This window comes from Tauraco erythrolophus, chromosome 25, assembly GCF_009769465.1.
Source record: "Tauraco erythrolophus isolate bTauEry1 chromosome 25, bTauEry1.pri, whole genome shotgun sequence".
Classification (NCBI taxonomy): domain Eukaryota; kingdom Metazoa; phylum Chordata; class Aves; order Musophagiformes; family Musophagidae; genus Tauraco; species Tauraco erythrolophus.
This window is the reverse complement of record NC_141489.1, coordinates 5,697,379-5,723,641: the sequence shown is the minus strand read 5'-3', so window position 1 is coordinate 5,723,641 and position 26,263 is coordinate 5,697,379. Positions and strand designations below refer to the sequence as shown.

Below are 26,263 nucleotides of genomic sequence, written 5' to 3'. Positions count from 1 at the left end.
TCATGCGCTCCTGACCACCCTGAAGGCACCGCCTGTCTGGGCCCCCAGTCTCCAGCAAAACATGACTGACGCCCAGTCCCGGCAGCAGTGTGGTTCGAAGGCAGCGCCGCGGCCGGGCTGGAACGGGCGCACGGCCCGGGGGCAGCGCAGCCCCTCACGAGCAGCTGTTTTCACGTGTTTGTGCGTTCTCACGGGCCCACGGCACGCTTTGGGTGCCCACCAGCAAAAGCTGGTGAAGCTGCCGTGGTGAGGTGCTGCTGGGTGGCCCCAGGATTCCGTGGTTCCCGATTCCCTGTCCCTAAAAGGGCCCTTGTTAACCATGGCGGTGAAGCCTCGGCCGGGCAGACACAAGGAACGTAAACTCGCACCCTGTGGGTACAGGGCATTATGGGACCAGCAACGATGGTCCGACCAAGCCAGAGCTCCCACAGTGTGCTCAAAATCCATACGTGCTTTCAGGGAAGCCGTACATTTTGGCACCTATGGCACAGCTTTTTGTTCCTCGGCTGCCTGTTGAGCCCAGCAGCGGGCAGAGGGGGGTCAGTGCCTGTCACAGGAGGCGAAGGCGGCTCTTTTTTCCAGGCTTTCACCACCCAAAGTCCCAGGAAGCCGTAAGAGGCTCTGGTGCACCAGCAGCCAGGCAGCTCCAGCCCTTCGCTTCCGCTTGGAAGCAGAGGTTTGGGAAAGCTCAGTACCAGGTCGCCCAGCGTAGGACCACGGTGGGGGAAAACCCACGACTGCTGCCAGCACGGGAGGGCGGCTGTGGCTGCCGCAGGAGCTGCAGTACAAGTGGAAACGTTTGACCGCCCTGGACAACCAGCAGCTTCCTCAAAGCCGTGTCGCCAGGGCTGCCTCAGGCCCACGAGCCACAGCCTCGTGCCCTCGCCCGGCCTCAGGCGGGTTGTGCCAAGGGCTCCAGGTCGCCCGAGATGGGAGCCAGCCTGCGGTGCTGGGGTCTGAGCAGCCCCTGTGCGGCGGTGTGCCGTGACGCCCTTCTCCACCAACAGCTGCCCCCCGTCCTGCGCACCGGCAGCGGCGTGAACCACCCCGCAACACGCCGCCGCACCCAGGATCCACCGCGGGATGGGAAGCGAGCCCTGGGAACATGCCCGGCTTGTTCAGCGCCCCGCAAGGCCCTGGGGAAGAGGTGAGGGGAGGCGCCGCAGCCTCCAAAGGAGGACCAGCACCACGGCGGCCATGGCGCAGCCCTCAGAAATCCTGCGGCTGGGTGAGGGGAGAGCGGGGACGCCGGACAGGTGGGGGAAGAGCCCCCACACCGCGCCGCTGGGCACCGCGACCACTAACCGCGGCATTCACGCACACAGAGAGCGCCCAACTCCTTGGCCAACCAGTTTTATTATTCAAGTCCAAAGACAAAGCAGTAAGATACTCACACTTGCAGCACCCAAAAGCGGTGGGGACGGGCACTGCCAGCAGCTCAGAGCCACCTGCTGCCAGGAGCACCCTGCACCAGCGAACGCGGCGGCCGGAGCACCGCGCAGAGGCGAGGCATGCTGCTTCCTCCCGCGCCCCCGAAAGCGCCGCGGGTCCTCCTTCACGCTCAGTTACAGAAATTAGTGTTCTCCTCTCCAGAGGCGGGTGACGCAGTCACAGAAAAGGCTGGAAATGGAAGTAACGAGCCCTTCGGGGAGCGGGAGGCACAGGCAGCTCCTGGTTGCAGCTGTGCTCCGTGAGAGCAACTGGCTTGTAAACCCAGCGCATCCAGCGCGCGTGGCCACGGCCACCCTGGAACCGCCGTGGAAACCACAGCCGATGTTCACCCCCACGGAACATCGGGGAGCACCGTGTTCCAGCTCTGCACGAAGCCTTAAAATGGCATCAGGACCGAACGGATCCGCTGCAGCTGCGGCTGCCGCTCAGATCAGCGCAGCGTTTCCCTGACCAGGAGCCTGCGGGTGACGCGGTCTCCTCGCTGCAACTCATCTGTATTTCATGGTGTTTCCTCTCTCCTGCTGCGGAACAGCGCCTGCCCTCGCGGGGCTCAGCTCCAGGCCCCGCGCTCTCGGCTCAACCAGGACGGAGACGCAGCGCTGTTCTCGGCAGCACAAACACACGGATTTGCAAATGCATCGTCAAGGCCAGTGTAAATGAATTCCCGTTTGCCCTGCAGCAGCATGTCCTTAATGACACGTCAGAAAGGAGCTCTGCTCCGTTCCCAAATCCTCCCGTGCTGTTGCTGCACACCAAGGCTGGAAGAGGAGGCGGCCAGCTCAGAAGCCCTCTCCTACCTCTTGTTTTGCTTTTCTTGAAGTGGTTAGAAGTAAAAAATCGATCAGTTTAGAACACGGACATAATCGCTTCACCGTTCTTTGGTACAGACATTGGCCACAAAAACCCACTGGGACACTGGACACCACAAGCACATGGCACGCTTCGAGTTTAAGAGGTGCTTGCAATTTCTCTTCTGCTATGTAAAAAAAAAAAAAAAGGGACTGCTTCCAAAGAACCACTCACCAGCCACGTGCTCAAAATTTCTGCTGCTTTTTAAATACACACCATATTCAGAATTAATTTTATCCCTTGAGAGTCCAGCTGGAACACCCCGGCTACCGCTTCCGCTCGCCTTTCTGTGTCCTTTTCTTCTCCTTCTCCTTCCGCTCCTGCTTGGCTAGCTTATCCTTCTCTCGCTGCAGTTTATCTTGTTCTTTTTTCTTCTGGAACTCGTCTCGCAGCAGCTCTCGTTCCAGTTTCCTGGCATTCAAGACATCCTCCACGTTGGTGTTTCGGAACAGCGCTGGCAGGGTGTTAAGGGCAGACAACGCTCCGGCTGAAGCCACACAGCTTCCGCTCCGCAGCCGTGTTTTGGAGCTCTGAACTTACTAAAGCTTATTCCACCTCTTCCCCTTCACCTTCTGACTCCCACTTCGGCTGCCTCGCCAAGCAGGTAAGGAATTTGGGAATGAGAAACGCAGAACAGAGAAAGAAAAAAGGATCTTTGTTTTGCCAAATAGAGAAATCGCGTAGAATAAACGCCCGCTCCCTAGGAAAGGATTCTGCTGAGAAAAATCAAGTTGCCCGCAGGTTCTTAAGACTGATCCCTAAAAAAATTTGTAAATGCTCTACAAACCCGAGAGGAAGAAAAACAACACGTGGTACAGCTTCCTTGAGTGGATTAGCCACAGCTGCGTCCGTGCCACGTATGTTTTTCCATGTACAAACGCACACGCATGTGCAGACAGCCGCAGGCACGGGGTGACAGCTGCCGCCCTGGGACACGGTGCTGCCAGCCAGCGGGCACACGGTGGCCCCTCCAGCTCCCTCGTGGTCCCACCGGGTGGGATGGGAGCGGTGCCGCCGCCCCGCTGGCCGTGGAGGAAGGCTGCGGATGTGGCAACGGATGAGGCGGCTCAGGCCAAGGGTCCCCGCGGCCTCGTGTCCTCTCTCCTGCAGCGACTGGCGGTGAGCGCCTTGGGAAGGGCATCGCCACGGGAGTCTGGCGTCTCCTCCACTGTGCCTTTCTCCTGACCACCAGTAATGCTGGGACAGGAAAAATCTACGTTTCGCTTTTTAATTACGTGATAAAAACCTGCTTCCATCTTAAAACTGCCAGCTGATGAGCTCAAGGAACGTCCCAAATTATTGTGTTGAGAAAAACGTGGGGTAATTGGTCCTTGTTCACCATTAAAGCTCGGCTGCACCGTGGCCTCACGAGTTTCAACGACAGTTTTGTTTCTGTTGCACTTTTAGTAATTCCTGACATGATTCATCCCTCGGGACACCAGTTAACACTAAGCCGATGTTCTGGGAGAACTGGCCCTTACTAATTGTTTACTGTTTATTATTTAATTATTATTTATTGTTTATTATTTAATTATCATTGTTCTTTGAAGCTGCAGGGAGGGGGGGAGAGGGAAGGAAGGAACAGAGGACCGGGAAGAGAATGCCAGGATCAGTCTCGGCTCTGCGCACGCGGCAGGCAGCAGACAGACCTCTAACCTTCATTTCGAGCAAGGTCAGGCAACACGAAAAGAAAAATGAATCGCCGAACTGGGAAGGTGGCCCTAGAGAAACAGGGAGCATCAACACAGCTAAGGAAGGATGGGAGACTCACCGGGGGAGCTGCCTGCCTGCCAACACACCCAGGTCACCAAGAATTCAAAGGATACATTTTTCTGATCCAATATTTACTGCTGTGGCAATCGATCCGTCCTGTTCATCCTCGCCAGTGAGGGAATTAAGGAAATATGTAGGTGAGCAGTGAACTTGTGCCTCTGTACAGTCACACTTCACTCTCAAAACATTCCAAAGGACAATCTGCTCACACCACGAGGAAGAAGCTCAACCCTCCCGCAAACGAAGACCAGGTGAGCACAAAGCTCCGTGTTCAGCTCCCTCCTGCTCGAGCGCCACGTACCATTCCCTCCCCTTCAACTTTGCTCTTCAAGGAAGAACTTGTTCTCCAACACTACAAAGAGTTAATTAACTTCAAACTCTCCCACTCTCTACGTACTCTCTCTAAAAAGGAACTTTTCAGCAGATTTTCGTCAGAAAGCAAGAGCTAAATTGAACACATTAACGACCGCGCAGAGTTACCGGGAGATGAGTCACTGCTCTTCTGCACCGCACCTGGACTGGGCAAACCTTCCCCAGCCCAGCACATGTTGGGGGGAGTGTGGAAACGGCAGAGAAACACCCTCAAAGGAGCGTCTGCTCGTGGCACTCCACAAACTAGGAGCTTCCATGCTTTTTTCCATGGAAGTTATTCTGTCATGGAGAAGGAAGACAGAAACATTTCCCCAATTCTCCCCGCTCTACACTGCAGAGCTGGACAGGCACCGTTTTAGGAGATTTTTAAAAAATATTGTCCTTCAAAGCACCAGGTCTCAACTGAGTCAGGAAAAGGATATTCCTCCTCGTCCGTCACGTTGGCATACTGTGCCAGGAGGGCAGCTTTCCTTTGCTTCTCTTCCTGGGACACCTCCTTTGGCTTCACCACGATCTTGGCCTGCTTCTCCATCATGCTGGCGATGGCCTGGATCTCATCTGGCGAGGAGAAGAGGCAGAGCGTCAGGCAGCAAAGTCTCAACCGAGAGACGCCACGCGCCGCCGCTCCCGACACCCGCAGTCCCCAAAAGGCACCGTCCCGCTGCGGCCCGTCCGCAGGAGGCGGCTGTCGCCGGGGACAAGTGTGTCGGGACAAAGGGAGAAGCCTCACCCGAAAACATCCCCCCCCATCCCGTGAGCCTTCTCCCGGGTCACCAGCAGCGCTGCCGACGCTCGGAGCGCAGCGGGACGGCCGCTCTGGGGAACGGGATCTGAGGGCTGAGGAAGCAGCAGCTGCTGCAGAGCCACCCAGCAGGCTGCTCAGCCCAGCGCGGCGCCCGCCGCGTGGTGGGACACCAGCTTCTCCTCCCAAGGAGGAATTCCCCGTCCTCCGCGCAGCCACCGTCAGGCCGTTTCTCCCGGAGCGAGGGAAGTCTCACAATAAACCCTAGAAATCAGTAAGACTCCAGCTAATGAAAATCCATTTTACTCCAAATTGCATTCTCTTCTGGTTAAAAGCAGCTAAATATGTTTATTTATCCACATACTTAAACCCACATCCAAGAGAAATCCTGAAAACCCAAGTGCCGGATCAGTTTAACACTTTTTTTTTCTTTTCTACCTACCGCGGGAATCGGGCAGCTGACTGACCTTTAACGTTGAAACTCTGCTGCCCGATTCTTAAAATGACACTAATTTTTTTTCAGTTTGTTAATAACTTCTCCTCAGCACTCTGTTATTTTAAGTCGATATTGACTCCATTGGGGATTTATCCTTTTATGGAATCACGGTGAAATAATTAAACCCTCGCGTTTCTAACAAGCTGGACACACACTGCTCCCTTCTCGCTGCAACAAGCAAGAAAAATCTCTCCAGGTAACCAGAAGTATGAGCACGGAGAGTCCAGCAGCAGCTCCAGCAATTCCAATCATTTTTCCCCAAAAGTGGGATATATTTTATTCAATGCACGGAATAGCGTAACGGTTCCCTGTCCCCAGCCAAGTCAGGCCAAGGACAGGCTTCCAGGAATTTTTGGAGACAGCCACTGAAGTGCTGCGTGGTTCAGCCACCTCGTCTGTGAAGAGGAGGGGAGTGATATTTGTGAAATGCTGAGGTTCAGACAAGAAAACTATTTCTAGAACGACACCGGCCAGTGACAATATTCTGTTTGCAACCAGCACCAAGAAAAAAAAAAACGCAGAGCAAACAAAAAGCAGGATTTAGCCAAAAGGGATGTGACGTTGTCACGGGTGAGGTGACCGGCTGCTCTGGCGAGGCCCGAGCAGTTGGAGGATCACTGACTGATCCATGCAGGATGTGAAACCAGCAAAATCTTCCCGGCCCACGACTGCACCGTGCCCCAGAGCTCTGCTCAGCCACCGGAAGGAGCAAGACGGAGTTCTGCGCTCCGGGGCCGACAGCTGAAGGCGAGGGAGGAGTTCGGGGGTACACGGAAACGGTGGGGCTACATACACGCCTGGGGAAGGGGCGGCGTTGGTACGGCAGCAGCAGTCTCACAGCGCTCCCCCACAAGCGTTTATGGAAAAAAAAAACAAAAAAAGGCCAGTTTTAAGAGAAGATTTTGAACAAGGAAAATAAGGATGCTCTCCTATGAGGAAGGATCTTCTCCTGGGTGAGCAGCAGCACATGCACCCCGCAGGTGCAGTGGTATAAAAACATTTGCTTTCCCAGCCAGCAAGAACTGAAGCAGCACGGGTATTTTACACCGAAGTAACGGCACCTGCCACCGCAGTGCCAGCTGCCACCACAGTGCCAGCTGCCACCGCGACATCATTAGCATTTAACGGAGGGAAAGCCCTAGGTGTTTTGCAAAAGGAAAATTTAAAAATCCTACAGGGAAAGGAAAAAGTCAATGTTTCCTCTGCAAGATTCCAAACCCAAAGAGCAGCAGAACGCTAGGGCCAGCAGAAGTGACGCTGCTCATCCTCATTTCGTATTTCAAGACAAACCAGTAAAGATGCAGCAATGGCCATGAGAAGCGAGTCAGATCTGCCAACACGTTAGCAGCGGTGGTTTTAACTGGTACCAGGACGAACACACAGCTCTCATCCCGGCGAGGCCCCGCGAATCGCTCCCACCACGAGCGACGGCGCACGGAGCAGCGACACTACCTTCTTTGTTCTCTTTGGCGTCAACAGTCTGAGACTCAGACCACTTCTCGACTACTTCCCTGCAAACATCGCTCAAGAGATCTTCTTCCTAGTAAGGGAAAAGAGACTTCTCAGTCTTGGAACAGAGTTGGTCCGCTTTAAACAAGCACGAATCAGGTATGAAAAGTACCAGCTGCAAGGAATCCGAGTGATCGGCTCAAGCGACACAGCTTCGCGCGTGAAATCTACCCATTGAACGCGCGCTGGGGTTAACCCGGGACGACACGAGTCGTGCCACGGACTAACCCGGGACGACACCAGTCATGCCATGCACTTCCTTGTCAACACAGCTCAGGACGAGAAAGCCTCGACCCACCACACAAACGCCAGGTGCCACGGTGCTCTGCACCGCGCCAGACGCCGCTGCCGTTTCCTTTTTCACGCGATGCAGCTCTACCACCACGCGCTGGTTTCACGGCGGCAGGCTGCCGAGGTGCGACAGCCCTACAAACGCCGAAGAACGGCCACCAGCCTATCTTCACTCCAGAGATCTACTGCCCAGCATCCCCTCTCTTCTTGAGATGAGGCTGCGGAGAAGCCACTCCAAGGCCACCTCCGAGCCCATCGCACTAAATTAGGCTGGACAAAACACGGGTCAGGGCCAGCACAGAGCTGGAATCACTTTGGTGGTACAGACAGACCATGTCCTCCCACCAGCAGGGATATTCTTGTCCCACTTGACCTGACTGGAACATAAAACACGATCTACAGAGGTGGCATTCACACTGTTGTTTGCTACTGAGGAAGACTTCCAGCTGTGGGAGAAAGGAAACGCACCCGACCAGCACCAGGGCAGTACTCCCACCGCCAGATCCTTCGCTGGTGTTGCTCCACCATGACTAGCTCTCCCCCCAGTGCCTACGCTCAGCTTCTCAGGGGACTGATCAACATGGTAACCCACGTTCCAGCGGTGGGCAGGAGAAACGCTGCTCCATCACACCTCGGCACGCGCCGTCACAGCCTTCCTGCGAGAACTGCTCAACACCTGAGATCAGGTTACAGAAGCTGAATCCAGGCAAGAAACACCATCCTGATAAAAAAGAAAAGTGTTTCAAAGAGTTACAGCCAGGAGCACTTCCCTGGAAAGATGTACGTGTAAGACACGCAGGAAGTTTCAAATTTTTTTGTATTTATTTTGCTCATGAATACTAAATCGAGTTTGCCCACAGCTTACGAAAAGTCAGCAGCAGAGAGGCAGAGGGGCTTGAGGAGAGCTGATATCAAACAGAAACTAGCTGGCCAGGGACACCTCAGGAACGAGCCAGCTGGGACGGAGATGTCCCATTCCCCTGCACTCTGGCAGGTCTGGGTGGTGCACTGCAGGTGTTAACGCCCAGGCTGGATCCAGCACTGCCTGCAAATCCTTGCGGTCACCCTGCTGTCCTGGGGCAGCAGCTCTGCACTGGAGCAGGGCCACCTCGGGCAGCAAAGCAATGGTGACCTCTCGCTAGAGCCGTTCTGCCAGCCCTGACCACCGCCTACCCTGCCTGTGCCAAAAGCCAGCTCTGAGAGGCAGAAAGGCCCCTCAATTCTGCCTTGGAAAGAATCTCTTACATAGGTGTGTAGGAACCAGACCTCTGCCATCTGCCCCTTTCCCACCTTCCACAGCCAGGTGTGCAGTAACTGGCATTTCAAAGATGAGCACACCAAATCCCTGCACAGACTTCTCACCAAAAAGACAACAAATTCACGATCCTCCTCTTGAAAACTTGGGCACCAGGTACCTAAAACAAACCACCTTCGAGTTCCAGGACAGACAGTCACTGTGAACGTTACCCATCCAGCACAGCAAAGCTCACCTACATGAGGGACAGCAAAAAAAAAGTTGAGTTCCCCACAACTGTGGGACAGATGAGGAGATAAAAACATACACAAAAATGTGTCCACCTTTTGCTCCAACACAAATAAAGAGCAACTCAGAGCAAAGCCCTCCCACCCCGAGCCTACAACAGCCAAGCACAAAATTCTGCGTGTAACGGGCTGGTGGTGGGGAACCCGCCACGCAGTGACACCAGGGCCCAAAGCAGCCAGGCACCGAGATCAGGAGCACAGTTTGGGCAGCACACACCGTGGAGCGAGGTGCCCAGGCTGAGGAGGAGATGCCACAAGGACAGACACGCAGGGTGCTCGAGGCGATCTGCAAAGAGAAACAGCAGAAGAACAAAGGGTTTGCGGTTCCCACCGACATGAGACTCCGTTTTAGGAAGTCAACGTGCCTTTATCCAGAGTGGATCCAGAGGACAGGACGATGCTGCTAAGCTCAGGTACAAGAGCAGGTGGTTCAGGTCTGGAAGAAGCCACTGACCCCACTGGGAGATGACCCCGGGGATCCTCCCAGGTACACTCCCTGCGTGAGCAGACCAGCAGCGAGGATGACGTGCACGGAAACACAACCCCGAGTGCCAGGCAGAGGGACCCTTCCAGCCCGCAGACACGGAGTTTTCAGTCATGAAAAGATAACGAACATCAGCGTGGTTCAAGGGCATGGAAGACACGAAGGTTTTTAAGTGCCAGAAACACTCATAGTAAAAGGATCCTCCTCAGTGGATGGGCTCCCCTGAGCACGAGCAATACTGGTCCCTGGCATCAAGGCTGGCAAAACAACCAGCAAGTTTCCGTTCGGACAGGAGAGAAGGCTGGGAGAGACATATTCCCTGGACGCCTGGCTTCATGGTGCAGGAGGAAGAAAATCGGGCAAGTGATGACGAAGGAATGGCAGTAAGTGGGAAGGAAACGGAACAGCCAAAGATTTGACAATGACAGCAGAGACCTGTGCAACCTTCTGACGAGGGTCTGAGCAACAAGAAACAAACCAGGTGTTTGTGTGCCAGGGAGGGGAGCAGAACACAGCAGTGAGACGTTTTAGCGATCCCAGAAGCATGACAAAAACCAGCCTTGGAGCTGGAGAGTGTAAGAAACCAAAGAGCAAGATGACAGCACGTGGGCGGACACGAATGAAGCAACAGAACAGAAACACGATGCGGGAGCCCAGGCGAAATTAAACCATCACGGGAGGAAGCAAGGAGAAGTTCTGCCACGCAGGGCGGGCCGTCTGCTCCAGCACCCTTCCGTCTCGCTGCCAGCTGGATGGAAACCTCTAACAGCCCTGACTTCTGTGCCTCTGGGGGCCTTACTCCTCGTGTAGAAGAGCAAACAGTACTAAGAGTGGTGTAGTGCAGACAGCTGGGGTGCAACAGCCAGATATTTTCATCCAGTATTCCCCAAACAAGCAAGAAATTATGTTGGTTTAAAGGTTGGTAAACACAGAGAAAAGTTAACTATGGAAAATACAAGTGAATCATGGAATCACGGGATGGTTTGGGTTGGAAGGGACCTCCAAGATCATCCAGTTCCAACCCCCCTGCCATGGGCAGGGACACCTTCCACTACACCAGGTTGCTCAAAGCCTCATCCAACCTGGCCTTGAACACTTCCAGGGATGGGGCACCACAGCTTCTCTGGGCAACCTGCTCCAGTGCCTCACCACCCTCTGAGGGAAGAATTTCTTCCTTAGATCCCATTGAAATCTCCCCTCTCCCAGTTTAAAGCCATTGCCCCTTGTCTGGGTTCTGTCTGGTTTAAAGAGAAGAACTGAACGGAAACAGATCTTGGTTCTACGTTTCTTCATTTGAAATGGTCGCACCTGAACGAACTCAGGGAACTAATGCACGACGTTGTAAGGACTGAGGAACCACGGACACGAGTGCAGATGTCACCTGAAATTCATTTTTGTGAGGGTTGTCAAAAACAAGCCCAAAAATGACCTGGAATTTGTGTACAGATCAAAGAGAAAAGACTGGGCAAGAAAGGCCTCAAACTAACCAAATGAAAGGTTGTTTCAAAATTCAATGCAGATATCAGCATAGTCTACGAGAAAAGACAAAATGCACTGACTAAAAGAAGTAGTGAAAAAGCCTGAGGGTTCACGAGGCAAAAAAGTTTCACAAAAATTGCAGAAAAATCAGCGAGTTTGAACTTGCAAATGAAGCGAAAGCCAGCTGTGCCCGCGACACAGGAAAGAAAACGTGGAGGAGAACAGGGCTGTGGTGCCACACGTATGGGATAGAGCAGGAAAACCCTGCACCGGCTGGCAAACCGCGTGGCAGCGCAGGAGAAGGGTCACTGGGCACTGAAGGGAAAAGGGGAAACGTGAGATGATGCAGCCCACTGCGGGGCACCGCACGGCACGGCACGGCTGCCATGTTCCGCGCTCCGGAGCCGGGACGGAGCGCGGCGGAGCGCAAGGCCCACCTGCCAGTCTGCAGCTGGTGCCGCCAAGGATGGGACCCCGGCTCTGCCGCTGGTGACGGAACGCAGCAAGTGTGGCGATTACGGGCGAGTTGAGGAACCTCAGCTATGTCGGAACGGCTTTTCCAAGGACGTTTGGCTCTGCCCCTAACGCCAGGGCGATGCCCTGTTCGGTTTGCCCGTTGTTTTGGACACCCGGCCACGCTGGCACGGTTAGGCTGCTTTTAGAAACCACCTCACTGCCGGCACCCCAGGCTGGGGACGGGGTGGTGGAGGCAGTGAAGAGGTGCTCTCTTTTTTGGGAAAACCCACTTAAACCGGCACGCAGTCAGCGAACGGCAGGGTGAGGCCACCTCGGACAAGGAGAAGTAGCGACCTTTGGGGTTTGTGCCCTACACAGGAAAATCCACGCCAGCCGTGAGCAGCCTGTGATCCAACAGCAGCCTGCTTAACTGTTTATTAATTATATTAATAATTTATTATTATACACGGGCATAATTTATTATTATACTCGCTATTTAATGTTTTATGCTGCTAAACACCTGTTTATCCAACATCCTGAGATAAAAGACGCAGCAAAAACCTTACGGCCCCCCAAAGGAGATGACTATTAACGGGAAATCCGCTTCTGCACTTAATCCTAAGTCTCTCCCAGCAGCCTGGCACTGCCCACCCCGAGCTCCAGCCCTGCCCGCGGCCAGCCTGTCCCAGGTGGGCGCTGGGCTCCAGCTCCAGGCTGATCCCAGGGACTCCTGGAAGGCGACGCCGCGCTGCGAGGAGCGAGACCTGCTGGAGGAACCACAACCACCCAGCACCGCCAGCGCCGAGCCGCTCCGAAGGGTTTTTGCTGTTAAAAGCCACCCTCGCGGCTGCGCGCGGGCACCAGCGCCGAGCCGCGCAGCGCGGGCTCAATCCGGTGCCCCCCGCCCCAGCAAAAAGTGACCATTTTCCCCCCTCGCGCTTCGCAGCGGCCGCCAAAGGTTCCGATCGACCCCAAAACCGGCGCAAAACCCTCTGCCCGACAAACAGACCGCTCCGAGCAACCGCCGGGCACCTGAGGGGCGCGGAGAGGCCCCCGGAGCTGGCGGGCACCCCCCGGGGAAGGCGGTGACCGGCCCCGGGGCCTCAGGGCAGCGACACCCGCCTGTGCCCCGCGGTCTCCGCGCCAACCCCCCCCCCCCGCCCCAAAGCCTCCGGGCCCAGCACGGCCGCCCGGCGCCCCCCGGGTGCGCTGAGCCCAGCGCGGAGCCCCGGCTGCCCGCCCGCGCGGAGAGCCCCGCCGCGGCGCTCACCAGGCAGGCCGCCAGCACCCCGCGCAGCGCCTCCAGCCGCTCCTCGTCGCTCTCCTCCTCGCGGAGCAGCCCCTGGATGTAGGCACCGTAGACGGCGCGGTCGAGCCCCAGCGCCTCCAGCCGCGCCGCCAGCCAGCCCGCGAACGCGCCCGCCGCCGCCGCCCCGCCGGGCGCCGCCATCCCGGAGCAGCGCCGCCGCCACCGCGCATGCGCACGCGGCCGCCCGCGGGGAGCGCGACGGCGGCCGCGGAGGACAAAGTTGTGGCGGCTGCGGCGGCGGGGAGCGGCGCGGCCCCGCGCGGCCGCCGTTAGGGGCGGGGCGGGCGTTTGAACGGCGGCGGTTCCCGGTCAGGGCGCCATGGCGGGCCCGGCCGCCCCGCGGCCGCTCCGCGGGAAGTCCTTCTACCTGGACCTGCCGGGCGGGCGGAGCGCGCGGGAGCTGGCGGCGGCCATCGCGCGCCTCGGCGGGGTGAGCGGCCGCGGCGGCTGCGGGGGCTCCGCTCCCCCCGGTGACCGGTGACCGGGCGGTCCCGCCGCCCTTCCCCTCCGTTTCTCCATCCGCTCGGTTTGGAGCGGTTTCTGTGCTGTTCCGATGTGGAGGCGGCGTCGGGCCGCAGCCGCCCGGTTCGCCCCCGCGGTGCCCGGTGCGCTCCGGGCCGTGCCCGCAGCCGCGGGGGGGGCGGGAGGGCGGCCGAGCCCGCTCGGTGCCACGGGGCAGCGCGGCCGTGCCCGCGGCCAGGGAACGGCCCGTTCCCGCCTTCCTGGGGCGGCAACTGCTTGCCCGGTTCTGGCAGCATCTTCTGGGGGTGGCAACTGGTTGCCCAACCGCGGAAGGAGCTTCTGGGTGGTGGTAGCTGGTTGCCGGGTCATGGGAGAGCCTTCCAGCCAGGGGTAACTGGTTGCCCAGTCACGGGGGCACCTTCTGGATGGTGGTACCTGCTTGCCTGGGTCTCCCTCATCCCTTGCAAAAGCTTGTGGCAGGTTAATTTTTTAGGGAAGTTGTTGGACTTCCAAGTGTTTTGCTGGAACTCGACCTGGGGCAGAGGAGGGTAATGCTGGCCAAGTCTCTCACGCCATTTAACTGTGCTTTTCTCACGGCTTTCCCAGAAGAGCCATCTGGAGCCTTCCCCTGCGAAGCTGTTGGTGGGGTGGATCCACGTGACGTTTTTCACGGGCTCTCCACGTTCCTTCGGTGCCGGTGTTGCTCACCAATTCCTTATATCCTTTCCCAAGACCCTTCCGAACGCAGCATTGCTCCAGTTGCCCGGGCTGGAACTGGGGACAGGGGCTGTACCCAGCAGCTGGTTGTTCGTCCGTCTCATCTTTCCGTTTCCTTATGACCCTTGAGGACCGTCCGGTCCGAGCAGTCGTTGCTGTTTCTTTCCAGACTCTTTAATCTCTTCGAGGTGGATCTTCTCACGTGTACCCCAAAACTTCCTTAAGTCCTTCAGTGCTATACGCAGGTGTAAAATCTTAGTTTAGTTCTTGTTGCTGCTGTCTCTGCCACCAGGATCATGTGCTGGCTGTGGAGACACATGGGAAAGCTGACATACACTTTTTTTCCCCTTTTTTTCTCACACCTTCATGCTGAACTTGCAGATTTCTTTCCATCCTCCCCAGAACGTGCCGTCAGCGCTCAGGGACGCTCTCCTTCTCGTGGCTCTCTTGTTTAGCTGTGCATCTTCAAGTCTGAGAAACACTTCCTCCCAGCAGGCAGTTATTTCTCTATGTAGCTGCCACACTGCTTGGAAAGAATGTCAGCCTTTGGCTGCCCCTGTAGCTTCTTATCAGGCATCTTCTGGGGTCACTTCCCTCTCCAAAATGTGGTCTGCCAGGAGTGGGGTTCTCATTCCTCTTGCTCCTGTGAAGATACTGAGTTCAGCTGCACCGTGGGCACCACTTGTAACACAGCTCCTCAATGGGAATATCCAAACCCAGGTCCTGTGTGTTGTTCAGGACCATGTTAAGGGCATCTCATGGCCTTGGACTTGCACGTGGTGTCTTGAACTCAGCTTTGGTGTAGGGGTGGTAGTGCCCTGGAGCGTTATTTGGGTGGGGAGGTTTTAATTTACTCTCTTCTGTGCTTGCAGCTCCCTTCATCTCCTCTAACACAGATCACTGTTGCAGGGCTGCCTGGGATGTTGCCTGTGGCACTTCACACGGGTGGATCCGGGATCTTGATCCGCAGGGATTCCCTAATGCAGCAGAACTGGCTTGTTCAGCTGCTACGATTTCAGACTGCTCAGATGTTCGTCTTTCTGTGGGCTTCATACCTGTCTCTTAGTGCCCCATGACTGTCTTCTGCTGAGTTTCTGATAAACCTACTGTTAGTATCCCAAATTTTGCTTTTCCACCTGTTCCTTGAACTTGTAGCTTCTGTGCAAAGGTGTGGGTGTGTGTTTTGACTTTCTGGTTCCCTGCTGCCCTGTTCTATGTGGAGCTGCTTGTCCCAGCGGCTCGCTTTCTACTTTATTTTGCTAAAATGTGTTCTGTTCTCCTGAGAACAGTGCTCTCACACTGGTGCATGATGTCCAGGGCTGTTTGCTCACCTACAGCTTTTTTCTGAAACCGTTGATTGAGGAGCAGATAATAGTAGACAGCGTCATAGAAGTCTCAGTCTGAAGGTTCTGGTGTTTATTTGCAGTGCGTCTCTAGGACGTGTGCTCCGTGCACATCTTAGGATCTCCTTTCCTTCTGTGAGCCAGCAGTAAGGACTGCTTGTAGAGATGAGTTCTTTTAGCAATCTCTTAGGTGTTGGGGGTGCGGGGGGGGTGTTAGGCTAAAGGCAGTAGTTCTTGCTTAGCAGGACTCTTTCAGCCTAGAGCCAGGTGGTTTCAGAGCTGCTCTGTTCTGTCTCTCGCTGCAGGTGACCGAGAGCTTCCTAAGCAAAGAAGTCACCTATGTGGTTTCCAGCAGCAAAGAAGCCAAGCGAGACAAAGCCAAGACTCGAACTGAGAAGTGGAACGATGTAGCTTCAGAGGATGCAAAAGCCACGAGCCCAATGCCGTCAGCCACCAATGGGAACCGTACCAGACCTCACCAGAAGCCACCAGACACTGTAAGAGCTATAAAGGTTTAGGCCACCCCAAAGTTTGGCCCAAGGGATCTGTAGAGTAGAACCTGAGACCAGTGTTGGAAGGTGAAGCAAATATGCTTGCCCTGAGCAAATATGTTGTGCAGTTTTTTTTTCCCCTGGTCTTGCTGTTCCTATTTGTACCAATGTTCCTTGTATCTGCGCATTGTTGTCCACTCAAATGTGGCCCTTATAGCTTCGAGCTAGTAAACAAGGATATCTGCTCAAGTGGTAGAGGAAACAGAGGGCTTGGTTGGCTTCCCAACAGAACAGGCAATCATCCTGATGCAGAGGTGTGTCTAGAAAAGCCAGAGAAATGCAGACAAGATAAAACCGTTGCAGGCTCTGGATGCGTGCTCAGGGGCACAGGTAGGGCAAGGCTGGTGTAACTTAGAAGGAGATCTGCAAGGGCAGCTTGCAAGACGGTATTTGTCTAGGTCCTATGCGCCCTGCTGGAGCCGGGCTTTCTGGTCAGTAGTGCTTGTGGCCAAAGCTCCAATGTCCTGCATGGAACGCTGGTGCCTGCTGGAAGCTGTGTCTGTGGGGAGAGCCTACTACCCCAGTCTAGGCCACAGGCATCTCTGCCAGCTGGGTCTGGACTGCCCGCAGGGGGGACGCCTGAGCTGATGTCAGGGGTTTCACTCCCTCAGTGTTTGTTCCCCTGTCCTTGTCACAGCACTGTCCACTTGACTTGCAAAAAGCTTAACCTGTTTGCTGAAATCATTGGCTCTCAGATGAGACTCGGTTCCCAGGAAGGGCTAGCAAGGATGTTCCTAACCCCTGCCAGCATGTAGAGATGTGGCAAGCAGATTTTCCTGGCTAAGTTGCTGCTTCCTCTTGGCTCGCCCTGCAGTGCTCACTGCTGTTTGATAAAAGCCAAGCCTTGGCTGATCAGCTGCTTGGTGGAGACCTAACGGGTCCCTGCGGTTTGCATTCCCTGGAAGCGCTCGGTGCTGCTGTCTTGGAGATGGAGTCTTGGCCAGCCTCTTCTCCCCAGCAGAGAGAGGGCATCACTGGAAATCATTCCTATTGGACAGCCACGCTGTCCTCAGCTTGCTGCTGCCCGGTAGCTCTTTGCTTTAACATAGAACTTGGCTTCTTTCTCTGCAGGCTCTGATCAGCAGGGGAAAGGAACTGCTGCAGAAGGCCATGAAGAATCAGGTGAGCAGCATGTGGACAGGCTTTTCTCTAGCTGGGTACGTTCAAAGAACTGCTGAGCAATGCAGAACCAGTGCCAGCCGCTTCTCCAGAGCCCCTGTCCTGCTGACAGGAGCAGATTCTAGGGCTGGTAAAAACACGAAGCAGTCGCTTGTGGCCTGCAGAATATTGTGCCGTGCTCCTCGTCACTGTTCTTCACGGAGCCATGTTGTCCATCCATGTTCGTATTCCTAAGGCCCATCTCGGTGATCTGAGTGCTCAACACAAGAGAATTCCCAATGCAAGACCCATTGTTAGATGGATTTTTAGCCTAAAAAGAAATAAAGCCACATAGCTGGGGCAAAAGGCTCCCCTGCAGTCCTTTCACTGGTGTCACAAGTGGCCAGAAGTATCTCAGTGCCCACTTAGAAGCTCATGCTATAGCAGGGATTAAAATTTGACCTAGATGCCAGTGGTAATTTGGGATAGATAAAGCACAAGTTCAAACCTTTTCTATGCCCTGATTTTAATAACAGCTACGCAATGGTCTGTCAAGTGGGCAACAGGAAAATCTCTCAGCTAGATTTAGAGCTGCGTGTGCTCGCACAACCGTCCCTGCCTCGAGCTGTACCTTGCCAAACCTCTCTGTTTGTACAGGACACCTGCAGTGGCAGCAGTATCCTCGCCAACGCGCGCCTGTGGGGAGTCCAGATCTTGCACGTGGATGGTATCCTTCTCTGTAGGCTGGGATTTCGCTGTTGGTAATGAGCGATTTTTGGGACAGGTGGAGCAGAAGCGATGTAGCGAGTGTGACACAGGAGAAAGAAGAAATTGCAAGCAATCTCTGGTACTTGGCTGATGCCGTGCTGGCCGTGGCTAGCTAGGTCTGCCCTTCAAAAACCAGATCAACTTGTACAGATAGAACATGCTACTACCACATTTACAATAGCACACACTGAATATGTTGTAATATACCGGAGCTGTAATATTAGAAAATGTTAATAGCTTGGTCAGTGCATTAATTTGTTCCCAAAAGACTGTTTTTACTAATTGACCTGGAAGTACAGATCATGCTAATGGCAGGACTTGGTCATTTTTAATTAGCAAGTGCTGATGTTTGAGGACCTGTGCTGGAAGGCGCTTCCCGTCTTGGTGATGAACGGGCAGGGGGTGACAGGAAAGACAGATGGTGACACTGTGGTTCTAATAATAGCTCTGGAGTAAAAGGTTCCTGAGTGTCCAGTGACAGTGACATACAGCCGTGGCTGAGCTTGTCTGGGTGTGTGGCGGAGGCAGCCGCTGCTCGTACAGGCTCCTGAGCAGCCAGCTCTGCGGAGCCGCAGCGGCGGTGCAAGCCTGTCGGGGCGTTCCAACGGCAGGGTCTGGTCTGCGTGCTGCAGGATTCCTGACCGTGGCGTGTTTCTGCACAGACTTAAGGCCAGCCTCCAGCTCTGCTGAAGAGCAAAACGAGGTGCTGTCCCTCGAAAGGCTCTTTCTTGGCTTCTCCTTGGGCAAATGAGCCGTGCAGTGGCGGTGCCCTGCCAGGCGATGACAGGCTCAGGTGCCGCGCACGTTTCTCCGCTGCGATGGGGAGCTGTGTTTGTGGTGCAGTCGGCGGAGGGGAGCAGCTCACCTGTCCTTGTTGAGCTACGGTTCTTTGACATCCCGCCTGCACAGAAATGTTGTCATACACTCAGCAGCTGCTGCGTGCCATCTCGGGAGCCAGGAAACGGTGCCAGAAACCAGAGGTAACTGACTTAACTGCAGCCCAGTTTGAGATGCTGAGGATCCCTCGGTAGCTCTAAGCAATCCTCCTAGCTCCTCTAGTGCTACTGAGCTAGTAAGCAGGGTGATTTCTTAGGTTTTCATCCAACACTGGGCAATCTGGTTCTTCTGTTTATTGATGGAGATGTCAAAATTCAATCCTTTTATAAAGTGGGGGTAAAACCAGATGAGAATGAGGCAGCTGTTAGTTGACAACCTCACCTGTAGCACAGCTTATACTGATTTTTGGCTGGTAAGGGACTAAGGGTAAAATGAAGATCATACAGGGTCTAGTACACTGACTCTCTGAAGTATTTTTTAATGCATTGGAGAGGTCAGTGAGAAGGTAGAGCACAAGATCAGAGGGTGGCAGCCTGTATACTGTGTTTAACAGCTGTAGGTAACTTGGGAGACAAAATATCAGGGGGAGGTGATGTAGTCTCCGATGCAGGAGCTCTGAAGTGGTGGGTGAGACTGCTGTAATCTCGCTTTGCTGCTCTGGGATCAGCAATTACAGTTCTGCCTGTGCTGGCTCCTATGCTAAATATGTCACTTTTTCCTTCAGGCAAAATGCCTTGCAGCTGGATCAAAAATTCGCAAAGGTAGGCCTGGAAGTTGTGCTCCTGTTTACACTCGGTTGTGGAGTTGCTTGAAGAAGCCTTGTTCAGAATTTGAAAATCCATCTGAAACTTCAGCCATCCAAAAATATGTCAACTGTTACGGCAGTTTCTCTTGAGCAGTTTCTGTAACTCCTTGTCTGAGTCTCGCTGCAGCCTCCTGACACAGCTGGGGATGTTACACCTTTGATTTCAGGCAGTGGTTTTTTAAAAGCTCATAAACAGTGTGCAGTGCAGCTCCCAGAATCCCGAGGCACCTGGGAGCTGTGCTGCTGGCACCGCACGTTGAATCCTCTGGCTCAAACAAAGTTTCAAAGAATAATGCATCCTCCGGAGGAGAGCGTGTTCCTCACAACCCACTCACTTCTGTTAGGCTGAGATGTGCTGCTGAGACACCAGTCTAGGGATAACACTTCCAAAGGAGGAAGGAGGGGGAAAAAACAGGTTCTCATCTGCAATTAGACAAGAGCCAATTGTGGTGCTGGGATCGGCACCAGTGACGTAAGTTAATTTATGACTCGCTGGAGAGCGAACGCTCAGTAATATCTCGGAGCAGACTCCAACCTGGATTCCGTGTGACACTTGGAAGATTAGTTTCCAGTTTGGGGGGGGGAGGGGAGGTGGTGAAAAAAAGGCTCGGAAAGCTGTTGGATGAGGCAGATCGTCTGCTGCAAGCTCGGAGCTCTTCGGTGTGGCACGCTGGATCCTGCCTGGGCACCCGCGGCCACAGCCGAGCCGCGTGTCGCCGGTCGGCGCTGCCCTGGGGACCTGCGCACCGGGCTGAGCTTTGCTGGGGCCCTAGACGTGGCCTGGCCTTCAGAAGCGCTGAGCGTTTGGCAGCGTTTACGTGGAAAAATCGATCCTGTACTTAAATAGCTCCTTTAGTGACGTGGCAGCACGTTTGGTGCAAGCTCTGGATGGGGCTCGAGGAACTGACTGGTGAGGACGGGGAGACTCAGCCTTTCTGGAGGATGAGGTTAAAATTTCTTTGGAGAGAAGAGCGTTGAGTGCCAGAATTGTGAGAAAACAAAACATCTCACCGTCCAGAGGCAATGAGGGAGGCACGAGAGGTTCGGTTTCAGGGTCAGGTAGGAGCCCTGTGGGAATACCATGGTGCTCATTTGTTTCTTAACCGGATCTGTACTCAGATTCCCAGGCTGAGCACAGTGTTGTCGCTTGCCAGCTGAGCATATCTGCAAGACAGGAGGTACCTGGTAGCCCCTTCTCCCAGCCTGGCTCTGAAAACCTTTTTCCTGAACGCGCTGCCAAGGCTTTCTTCTGCTCCCTTAATAGATGTTCTGCCTCTGTAGGAAGCGTAGCTGCTGTCCCTCCTCCGGGACCAAGCGAAGGCCAGATATTGCTCTTCAGTAGTGTTCTTGTGCCAGGCTTGGCTATGAAGCTTCTTGGTTTGTCTCCAGCAGCTCTTACTGCTTCGACTTAAGTCCTGGCCTGAGCCATTCGGAACTCTGGGCTGTTGTGTAAAAGTAAAGGATGAAAAAGGTGCTGGAAGGGTCGATGCAGAGCTCTGCGCTTGTGCAACTGCTGCTGCAGTTTGTTTCTTATAAACTCATCTCTCATGCTTGGCAGGATGTTACGTTGAGGATGCGTGACAGGTTTTAGGACTTGAGTCAGAATTGGAGGCCTGGGGTTAGGCCACTGGCTGATGAGACTGAGTAGACATCAAAGATGCAAGGGGCTCAGCTGGACGTTCTTTCAAAGGTGGGAACAGTCCACAGTTGGGCTGACTCCAGGGTTTGGTCACCCTACTCAGTACTCGAGGTGAGGGCTGTTGTAGGTTACCCAAAGAGCTGTTTTGGCTGCACTTGGCATTCACAAGTGTCAGAAGTACTGATGACTTGGGTTCTGTAGCCCAAGTCTCTTGGGGAATGAATGAATAAGTAGAGAATTTGGCCAGGAAACTTCTAACCAGATCTCTTTCTAGCAGGAAAATTGAAGCCGCCTTTTCTGAAGGTTGAAGACCAGAGCAGGTAAATGAGATCTTTCTAAATATGGTCCCTTAAAACCTCGGGGGCTCCGGGGAGGGAATCTTTTACTGGCGTTATTTGCAGTGAATGTTTTGTCCCCAAGGCAAAGTGTGGCTTCTCTGAAGACCCTGATACACCCCAGGAAGCTGACACTCTCCCAGAGGGAGGCAAATGGAGTTTAGAGAAACAATCTAGGTGGCTCGTGTGTCGGGGGCGTGGGGCGAAGGTGTTAAATGAGACTTGACAACAGAGTTTACTTCCTTGCTCGGATTCTGTTCGTGATCCTCGACAGGTCACTTGATCTGCTGGAGCCCTCTGAAATGAGGAAAGAGATTGAAACACATGAGGTCAGAGCCTGTAACTCGATTACCGCAGTCAGCACAAGGGGACCTGATCCGTGTGGTGTTTCTGACAACTCTGTAACTCTAACGGTGTCCCGAGTGCCAATTAATTATTCTGAAGGCAACATTTAAGGCAGCTACAGAGTCAAATATTGGGTTTTACATGCTGCACGCAATCAAGTGTGAAGGGAGAGATGTGGTCTGGGAACCAAACCCTTCCCGTGCTGCTGCGTAGCTGAAAATACTGCGCTGGCTGCTGCTGGTGTGCCTTGGGGGGAAAAGTGGGGTTTTATCTGAGCAGGCAAGCCTGCCTTCTGTCCAAAACACGCCCCGTGTCAGTGCCCGTACTGGGAAACAGGTTTAGTACTTCCAGTGAGAAACTGGAAGTCTCTGGAACAGCCAAGTGAAAGGACAGCGACGGGCAGTCTCTCTTCATAAAGGAGATGGCACCTTGAGCCCCTCGAAGGGAGGGACAGCTCTCTCACCATGCTATGACTGCCACAAGTCTGATGCCCTCATCTGCTTCTTTCAGGCAGTTCCAGCCCTTCCATCACCAGTTCAAAACCTTTCCCAGCCTGAACTTCCTGGCACCCAAATCCTCCAGCCCATTCGAGCCTCTGAAAAGCTTCTCGAATTCTTGCAGAGGCAGGTAGGTTGTAGTTCCTTCTGTGCAAGTTTTAACCCAACTCTCCTGCCAGCTGCTGCCCTGCTGCTTCCTGGGATCTGGAGAACCACTTGGCTTCTGGAGGCCGGCAAAGGGAGCCCTGCCCTGGGTTAAATGGCCGTGGCTCAAAGGCAGCACGGCCTCCCCAGCCCCTACGCAGGCAGCTGGGCGCCTGCTGGTGCTGTCGAGTGAGGGCAGGGAAGGTCTCTGCTGTTCCCTTGCAGGGGTGTGGGAGGCTGTCCGATGCGCAGCGAGAGGGAGAAGAGCCCCCGATCTACACCGGTCACTGTGCCGAAGAAAAAGAGGGGATTTTGTGAGTGCTGCCAAGAGACCTTTGAAGAGCTGCAGAAGGTAGAGGTTCTCCTGAGACCTGGTTCCTTGCAGAAGTTATGGGGGCCACTCAGTGGCTTCGTTAATTATGTCACCCGTTATCACCATGAACTCCGTTCAGAAGGAAGGCAGGCTGCTCCAAGTACAGCCCCTGTGGTATCCAGGAGGATCAGCCTCGTAGATGGAAGCCGTAGTGTATCTGTGCTCCGGCCTCCTGCTCTGGGCCAGCAATGGCTTTGAAAATTGGAGCGCAACGTGCTCATCTCTGGGGCTAGGAGAGCTTCAAGGATCACCTTGTTACCTGATCTGGGAGGGGGGAAGCCTATTCCATGGCAGTCATAGAGTCATAGAACGGTTTGGGTTGGAGGGACCTCAAAGATCATCTAGTTCCAACCCCCCTGCCATGGGCAGGGACACCTTCCACTACACCAGGTTGCCCAAAGCCTCATCCAACCTGGCCTTGAGCACTGCCAGGGATGGGGCAGCCACAGCTTCTCTGGGCAACCTGAGCAGTCAGAGGGGAAGTGAGGGGCACAGGCTTACACAAAGAGGGTTTGTTTTAGCTCCTGGAAGACGCCCAGCAATGTGGCTTTCAGAGCCCGGCCTTCAGTGATGGCCAGCACGTGCTACTGCCTGCTGGGAAAGCCGCAGGCTGCTGTTGGGTGCGGGCACAGCCTCCTCGTCAGCAGGTGTCTGTGGGAACAGAACCCTCCCCGTGAGCAACCGGAGTAACGGCATTGCCTGCCTTTCCCAAATCTGCTTCCAAACATCGGCTCTATCTGGCGAAAAGGCTGTTTGCCCTCTAGTCTGTGAGGCTGTGGGAAGCAGCTGCTGCTGCAGACTTCCCTCCTGAGAAAGGGTGAGTGTGGCTAAAAGGGTCTCTGCTGCCTTCCAGCATCTCCAGAGCCCCCGGCATAAGCGGTTTGCACTGGACGACTCGCAGTACGCCCCTGTGGATCGCGTCATCTCGCAGCTCACCGGCAGCTTTGTGGAGCAGTCAGCCAGGTGAGGGTTGGTGAGTCCAGTAACTCCAGGAGCCGAGAAGTGGCGTGGTGCCACGCGGCGTGCTCCTGAGGACAGAGCCTGAGTCTCCATCCTGCTGCGGTGCCGGTCCCTCGCTCGTGCCCTGTGCCAGGGAGTCGGGCAGAGGGGAGCAGAGGGCTGCGGCTGACGGCAGGACCGCCTGTCAGGGGAGGTTTAGATGAGCCGTGGGAGATGTTCTTGAGTTTCTGTAGCTTCTCTGCTTCAGGGAACTCCCCGTGGGCTTCTAGTGCCTCTTAAAGCAGGAAGGACAGCTGGGGCCACCTCTTCTGTCCTGTGTCTGCCACAAACCCCGCTGCTCTGCAGCACTCTTGTGCCCAGACCTTGGGCTGCTGAGAAGGCTGAGATCCCTCGTGCTGCCCGGCCCCTCTGCCAGCTGCAGTGTCACTGTTTGCTGAGCCTCACTGGTCTGAAATTTCTTACCACCTCCTGAGCAAGGACTTCAAACGTCCTGCACTGCAGAAAACGCTTCGTCGTGCCGGGGGGGAGGTGTTGCCAGGCCTGGAGTGAGTGAGCATTAACTGATGGTTCTTCTCAGGGTGCTGCGGTCCTGCCTGGCAGATGAAGGCTTAGTGCCTCCAGCACGAGTCACTGGAGGAACTGAGATGCTGACAGCAGAGCTGGGAAAGGAAAGGCAGCAGCCTGAGCACAGTGCTGTGGAACTGTTAAGTGATTCAGAGCGTGATCGTGGCCTGAAGACCAAGGGATGCTCCTCTTGCCTGCCCAGGAACAGGGTCAGTAACTCCAGAGAAGGAGGGAGGTTGTTGAACTGTTCTGCGGGGCTGCCTGTTGGAGCAGGACTCGGAGGGGTCTGTGCTGCGTGTGGCACCACAGAGGACTCTGCGGCGGGGGATACGGATGTGGTCTTGGCTCCTGACCTGGGCTGGGGGACTCGGGTAGCCGCTGCTCCCATTGGAGGGGCAATTGCTTCTTTGTCTGAACCCCGTAAACAGCAAACACTTGGGTCTGTCAGCCATCCTCCACAAGCACTGCCTGCCTCCAGGAAACGCCAGCTCTCCTCCAGACAGAGCACCCAGGTGGGAAAGAAGCCCAGGCTGGAGCTGGGTGGTGGCCTTTCTCCATATAAGCGGACAAGCCCAGTGGATGGTGGGATGGGTGCGCAGGGTGCAGCACAGACATCCGAGCCAGGCTTGCCTGGCGTGGTGGAAGCTGGCATCTTGCCCCTGAGCACAAAGCTCTCCAACAGACCTCGTAGCTCCCTTGGTTTGGACCCGTGCCTGTGCAGGAACCCTGGGGACCCTGCATCACCACTGGGTTCCCCTGAAGTTGTGTCTGTGGGTTTTGATCCCACAGAGGCTGCTGCAGCCAGCACTGTCGGCGAACGTGGCCGGAACGTGAGTTCCCAAGGGAAGCAGCTCAGAGGGGAGAATGAAAAAACACCCAGAAATGTGAATGGTCCTGATCTGGAGAGCACAATGAGCAAGACCAGCTGTCCTACTGGCCGGCTGCCCTCTCCAAAACTGCCTGTGGCTGAAGCCAGATGTTGCTGCTCGCTCTGTGTCAGAGCAGCAGAACAAATAGCCCCCGAACCGCCTGAGCTCCCGGGCCAAGAGCAGGCGGCGTGCCCCGGGCTCCTCCAGCCTCGGCCGCGCGACGCACGGGCTCATCGTGACTTCAGCAAAAGTTCTTCTGAGTCAGACTGGGATGTCCAGCTGCTCTCCACGCTGACGGATGTCCAGGACGGCAGGATTCAGTCTGTGGACAGGGACTTGCTCCAAAGGACACATGTTCATGTGAGGGACAGTGGGTATGAGTCCCAGCTCCGCTCGGTTCTGAAGCGGAAATCGGAGCTTGCCTGGGCCGGCAAAGAGGACAGGAACTGCCAGAACAGCACTGAGACCAAAGGAGCCTCTTTCCCTGTGTTTGAGACCTTTTTTTGGCAGCTGGACTAGTTGAAACCACCTCCTGGTTTTCTGGGCCCTTAGTGGGAGCTGTGAAGTGGAAGCTGGAAAGGGATTTACGGAGCCATCCTCCCTGCCAGGAGCAGGAGGTCCAGCCGAGAGCCGGAGCGAGGACTGTGGGCTGCAGTGGTGGTCTCTGGATACTGCGGGCAGCCTGGGCAGCTCTCCTGCTGGGAACTCGTGGGGGATGTGGTTTCCCTGTCCTTGGCTCTGATGGGGGCTGGGATCTTCTCTCTGCTGGCCGATAGTGTCCTCCTTTGACTCCTCACTGGGCTGTTGGCAAAGACAGTCTTTGGAAGTGTCTCTTCGGCAGGAATGTGCTCTTTGCCCTTCCAGATTGAGAGCATGGCCTGTTCCTCCTCTTCTGGCCACCTCCTCTTGGAGGTGCAGAGGCAGTGGAGAAGAGGTCCCTGGGGTGAGATCTGTGTTCTGCACGCAGTTTGGGGTTTTGCTGATGTCTCAGAGGATTTGCAGACGTTTGTAACTGGTACTGAGCTGTTGGGGTATTTTTTTAGCAAATTTTTTAAACTTTGAAATAAAACCGAAGAGGAGATCGTGCTCTGCTGTGTAAAACTTCTGTGGTGGCCTCAAGCACGGCTAACTCGAAATTGCCTGAAATCTCCATCAGGAGAGGCTGGGTGGTGAGAAGGGAAGGATCTGGGGGTGATGGTGGG

General features: G+C 55.1%; 2 protein-coding genes across 2 annotated transcripts; one reads left to right on the top strand and one right to left on the bottom strand.

The window, feature by feature from the left end:
* Positions 1-1,603: 1,603 nt before the first annotated feature.
* On the bottom strand, positions 1,604-12,895 carry CCDC43 (coiled-coil domain containing 43). Its single transcript, XM_086626555.1, has 5 exons — positions 12,716-12,895; positions 7,137-7,224; positions 4,869-5,004; positions 4,128-4,186; positions 1,604-2,755 (listed from the first exon to the last, which is right to left on the bottom strand). Exons 1-5 carry the CDS (start codon positions 12,893-12,895, stop codon positions 2,568-2,570), a joined length of 651 nt encoding a protein of 216 aa, XP_086482681.1. The 3' UTR covers positions 1,604-2,567.
* Positions 12,896-13,073: 178 nt separating this feature from the next.
* On the top strand, positions 13,074-25,580 carry DBF4B (DBF4B-CDC7 kinase regulatory subunit). The gene is made up of 11 exons (XM_086626337.1): positions 13,074-13,184; positions 15,582-15,773; positions 16,899-16,949; positions 17,583-17,652; positions 18,603-18,673; positions 19,255-19,291; positions 21,252-21,294; positions 22,165-22,281; positions 22,521-22,647; positions 23,522-23,631; positions 24,206-25,580. Exons 1-11 carry the CDS (start codon positions 13,074-13,076, stop codon positions 25,578-25,580), a joined length of 2,304 nt encoding a protein of 767 aa, XP_086482463.1.
* The last annotated feature ends 683 nt before the right edge of the window (positions 25,581-26,263 follow it).

Excerpts from the sequence above, each read along its gene's own strand:
- CCDC43 (XM_086626555.1), bottom strand. The coding sequence starts at position 12,895 with ATGGCGGCGCCCGGCGGGGCGGCGGCGGCGGGCGCGTTCGCGGGCTGG. Across the intron at positions 4,187-4,868 it reads AACGTGACGGACGAGGAGGA|TGGCGAGGATGAACAGGACG; the intron begins ATATCCTTTTCC and ends TAATTCCCTCAC. Across the intron at positions 2,756-4,127 it reads AAATATTGGATCAGAAAAAT|CGCTGTTCCGAAACACCAAC; the intron begins GTATCCTTTGAA and ends ACACCCTGCCAG.
- DBF4B (XM_086626337.1), top strand. The coding sequence starts at position 13,074 with ATGGCGGGCCCGGCCGCCCCGCGGCCGCTCCGCGGGAAGTCCTTCTAC. Across the intron at positions 22,282-22,520 it reads TCGAATTCTTGCAGAGGCAG|GGGTGTGGGAGGCTGTCCGA; the intron begins GTAGGTTGTAGT and ends GTTCCCTTGCAG. Across the intron at positions 22,648-23,521 it reads CCTTTGAAGAGCTGCAGAAG|CATCTCCAGAGCCCCCGGCA; the intron begins GTAGAGGTTCTC and ends GCTGCCTTCCAG.